The following is a 5,000-nucleotide window of genomic DNA, read 5'->3' as shown; positions in this document are numbered from 1 at the left end:
TCGGGACGATTCAGGAATCACCCTGAAAGAAGAGGATATGGTGAGACTCGACCTGTCTGATTCCTCACCCGAAGTTATACAACTTACCAATGCGTCTCTAGAGCCTCAGTTAGTAGGGTCGCCCGTAGGATTTTTTTGTAGGAGAGGCAAGAATTTCTGTAGGGAAGAGGGCAACATTAGATATATTACACATATATGGTTAAAAGCATAGGGTTATGTTAAGGGTACACACTTCAAATTGACCGAATTGGCATATATTTACATTATCTACATGAGTTACATTTTGATTTTCACCAGTCATTCACTGATATACTATAACTTAAAAATTCAACAAAATCATACATGATGACCCCTTAATTCCCGGCCCCCTTCCTAACGCCTTTGTCAGCCAGACTCTGAGGTTTCCGCCCTTTCCGATCTTCAGCTAAATATAACAAATGAACCTTCAACCAAAATCAAAGAAAATTTCTGAAAAAAGAGTTCGAAACGCTGTTATGTCCTTCTTGACCATGGGTCCTCCCTGAATTTTGTTTTCCCTGGTCATGGATGAACTAAATTCACACCTTTTGGTATCAACATCTCTTGCAGAATAAACTACTGCAGTGCCCAATTTTGATTAACTTGGACAGTAACAGACCCGCCTCCTGCCCCCTTGCCAAGGAATGTGATTGGGTAAAGGAAAGGCAGGGGGAGGAGCTTATTCTCCAAGACAAATAAAATAGAAAGAGGAAAGAGAACGGACTGAAACTAAAACGAGAAATAAATATACGCTGGGGAAGCCAACCAATAACATTAGACTACAAAGAAAATCTGAAAACTTATTGGTAAACCGCATCTTGTACATCCTCCCCAGGGTAGGTTTTGGGGTTCCTTACCAGTAATAAGGAAGGAAGAGAACGGCTGGGAGTGTCATGGCCACCTGAAGCCAGCGCCAGGATCCGATGTTCATGGCAAGTATGGCCGTCGTGAAGTAGCCAAGTGTGTAAAAGGCCTGAGCCAGCACTCCAACCAACACACGCCTCTTCTTGCCCACAAGCTCCATCGCTGTTTAAAAAAAAATGGAGAAAAGGAATTAATACTAACCGATCACCTCACCAAGGGATAGTTATCAAAACACAGCAGCTCTGTCGGCCACAAACTTCTTCAGTAGGCGCGCCTCAGGTAACACGTTTTTGACTCAAAAATCAAATATTGGTTGTAAAGCATTATGACATTATGGCATATCAGTAATCGTCTAACTTTCACTTTATGCATTTACGGTCTTAAATATTCTTCCAGATATCATTCTGATTTCAATATCAGTGTTCTTTGACTTCATAAATACACACTTCTTATATACATATACATGCATACTTACATACATACATACATATATATATATATGTGTGTGTGTGTGTGTGTGTGTGTGTGTGTGTGTGTGTGTGTGTGTGTGTGTGTGTGTGTGTGTGTGTGTGTGTGTGTGTGTGTGTGTGTGTGTGTGTGTGTGTATACGTGTATTTACGCACATTCATAAACTTGGCGTAAGTGAAAAAAGAGAGAAAGAGAGACAATCCTGGCATAAGCAAAAAAGAAAAAGAGAGTTGGGAAGAGAGAGAGAGAGAGAGAGAGAGAGAGAGAGAGAGAGAGAGAGAGAGAGAGAGAGAGAGAGAGAAAGATATAAAGAGAGAGCTAATGAGAGAGAAAGAGAAAGAGAGAGCGAAGGGAAACTTCGGGAAGACCCCACTGGTAAACCCGATTCCGGTGACCTCACGTACCCATGACGTAGGAGACGAGGAAGACACCCTGGAGGGAGGCCCCGAGGACGAAGCGGGCCGTGGTGAAGGCGTAGTAGTCCGGGATGGCCGCCTGACCCACGCCCACCACCACCATCAACAGAAGCGCTGCCAGGAAGACCGGTTTCCGCCCGAACCTGAAGGGTGGGGAATGAAAAGAAAAATTATCATATGTGTGTGTGTGTGTGTGTGTGTGTGTGTGTGTGTGTGTGTGTGTGTGTGTGTGTGTGTGTGTGTGTGTGTGTGTGTGTGTGTGTGTGTGTGTGTGTGTGTGTGTGTGTGTGTGTGTGTGTGTGTGTGTGTGTGTGTGTGTGTGTGTGTGTGTGTGTGTGTGTGTGTGTGTGTGTGTGTGTGTGTGTGTGTGTGTATTTACCTAGTTGTATTTTACGGGACGGGAGCTATGCTCGTAGTGACCCGTTTTCGTATCTCTCCACATCCAGTGTGTGTGTGTGTGTGTGTGTGTGTGTGTGTGTGTGTGTGTGTGTGTGTGTGTGTGTGTGTGTGTGTGTGTGTGTGTGTGTGTGTGTGTGTGTGTGTGTGTGTGTGTGTGTGTGTGTGTGTGTGCGTGTATTGATCCTGTGTAACTACGAATATTTGTCGATTCCAAGGTTATTGGAGTGATCTCTGCTAACTAATTGCCATAAACACAGCTGGGCGCCTCTCAGCTTTAAAAAGACTGGGATTTACCCTCTGGGTTTTTGGGGGTAATGTGGGGTGGAACCAACCCAGGGGGGGGGGCAAACCGCCCCTGGGGGAGGGAACTAACCCTGGGGGGAGAGATTGTTTGAGCCCCTCATAAAGCTAGACTCCCTGCCCTGAGAGACTATAAAGATTACTCTAAAAATAGATGATTAATAAATAAAAAATATTGAAAAATAGATTAATTAATTAATCAATTAATAAAAGAAAAAATATAGATAAAAATAAAATGATAATTATTTATTAATCAAGTCCTTGTACTCTGTTTTTTCCTACAATATATATATATTTTTTATTTGTTCCTTCATTCAAATATTTATTTGTCTCCATATTCATTCATTTTTTCTTATTTATCTACTTATCTATTTGTTTATTCATTTGTTTGTTTAATTATTCACATATCTATTTATTTTATGTATTCTTTTATCTATTTATTGTAACATTTTGTTCATTCAATAAAGGAAACTGATGATTCTTAGTTTTGCGTTGTTATTATTATTTTTTCATACAATTTCTCAATTTTTTCGTAAAGACTTTGGTGTTGATTTTTTTTCCAGCAACGTATATGGAGACGAGGTAACAGGACAGCATTTTCAGTCCACAGAAAATGCACAAACAAAAACGACATCTTGCATTACTATTTCACACACCACAACAAAATAAAAAGTGGAATCGTTATAGATTTCTTCCTGAGAGGAATTTCTCCAGGAGGAAATTAATTACATTTTTTATATTTTCAAGAAATCATGTTACCCAGTAGGCTTTCTATATAGAAACAAGGAAAAATCGTTACAAATAAGAAACAGGGGTGGCAAGAATAAAGAGGCTAGTGATGAGAACAGTGGGTATCTGTCCGTGCCCAACTCCAAGTGTTCAAATGTCATTGAACAAAATCTCACCAAGGTAGGCCTAAAACTGCTATATAGCACGGGAATAAAAGTATGTGATATTGTGAGAAATCGCCTATTTTTATTCCCGTGCTATATAGGCGATATTGTGAGAAATAACTAAACAACAGAAAATAACAGATATTATGAGTAGAACAAAATTAAGATGGGCTGGGCATGTGGCGCGTGTGGAGGACCATAGAATTCCAAAACGAGTTATGATGGGAGGAATGCATGGAAGAAGACCCAGAGGGAGACCTCGAATGAGATGGATGGATGGTGTGGATGCGGAGATGGACAGAAGAGGAATAGATAAAGCAACCTGGATGGAAGCAGCACAGGACCGAAGGACATGGAGAGGCTTACTGTTGGCGGACCAGAATCTACATGAGGTTCAAGATCCAGCGGAGTGAGTGAGTGAGTGAGTGAGTGTGAGTGATATTGTGAGAAATAAAGTCAGTAAAAAAGTAAAAAATGAAGATAACTGTTTAGTTTACAGAATACCGAGTAAAACCTGCCCCGTTAGTTATGAAACTAGACAGGGGAATTCACAAGCGGACAATGGAGCATAAAAATGACGTCAAAACCCACGGGACCTCCAACTCATTAGTGGTACATATCGACAACTTTGCTCACCTACCGGATTGGAAGAAAACAGAGGTGCTCCATATTGGACTTGATAAAAAGGAAAGGAGGACAATCGAGGCAGCGAATATTACTTCACTCCAGTGTAGCAATCATCGGGACGTTTTTGTCAAGTTAGCAAGGGTAGCAAGGAGCCTAATTCTCCACGAAGCTACACGAAAGGAAGATGACAACAACAGTGACCGGGAGGAACGGGGTGATCTGTGTGAATATATAAGTTGTCAATGTCTTTTATGTGTACACTCTGAAGAAGTCCTAGTTGGACGAAACGTCAGTAATAAAACCTCAACGGATTCTTGGCGTTTAAACTCACCATCCTACCACTCATTCTGCCTTCACTACTTTATATATATACATATATATATATATATATATATATATATATATACATATATATGTATATATATACTGTATATATATATGTATATATACATGTATATATATGTACATATACATGTATACATTTATATGTGTATATATATATATATTTATATACTGTATATATATATATATATATATATATATATATATATATATATATATATATATAACCCATGGAACATCTAGGCAAAAAATTTAAATTATGAAAAGAAAAATAAATACAGCCGATAGAAATCTACGGCAGTTGTAACGATAAACTAAAGAAAGAAATCGAATCATATAATCCCTGGTTACAGAAGTCATAGAAAACGGACCAGGTAATGTTCTATTTTCACCGTGTGATGACCGTGTTGTTATTTTCACTGTATATTGTGTCGTCGACTTGACCAGGGCTGAAAAATCTTATTCAAGTGTAGATAAACAATTTTCTTGCGTGCTGACGGAGTAAAACTATAGGCCTACATGTAAGTATAGGCTCAAAATGAGGTTAATAATGGCTGTTTTTTTTTTTTTTTTTTTTTTTTTTTTTTTTTTTTTTTTTTTTTTTTTTTTTTTTTTTTTTTTTTTTTTTTTTTTTTTTCTTTAGTTGAGCTCTGGGTTCCGCATGCCGGATAAA

The 5,000-nt window shown here is 38.9% G+C and overlaps 1 protein-coding gene across 3 annotated transcripts in view; it reads right to left on the bottom strand.

The window, feature by feature from the left end:
- Window positions 1–5,000, bottom strand: part of Orct (Organic cation transporter) — a 128,407-nt gene that overhangs the window by 29,671 nt on the left and 93,736 nt on the right. For all 3 annotated transcript variants that reach the window (XM_076208148.1, XM_076208151.1, XM_076208150.1), the window contains exons 5-7: window positions 1,755–1,909; window positions 876–1,044; window positions 1–22 (exon numbers count right to left, since the gene is read on the bottom strand). The exon at window positions 1–22 is cut by the window's left edge and continues 206 nt beyond it. In XM_076208148.1, coding sequence (XP_076064263.1) covers window positions 1–22; window positions 876–1,044; window positions 1,755–1,909 — 346 coding nt within the window. The remainder of the gene's footprint in view (window positions 23–875; window positions 1,045–1,754; window positions 1,910–5,000) is intronic.

The sequence above is a fragment of the Oratosquilla oratoria genome, chromosome 24, assembly GCF_046742065.1.
Source record: "Oratosquilla oratoria isolate Oo_2021 chromosome 24, ASM4674206v1, whole genome shotgun sequence".
Classification (NCBI taxonomy): domain Eukaryota; kingdom Metazoa; phylum Arthropoda; class Malacostraca; order Stomatopoda; family Squillidae; genus Oratosquilla; species Oratosquilla oratoria.
Note: the sequence above shows the minus strand (reverse complement) of the source record. Positions and strands in the feature narration are given on the sequence as shown.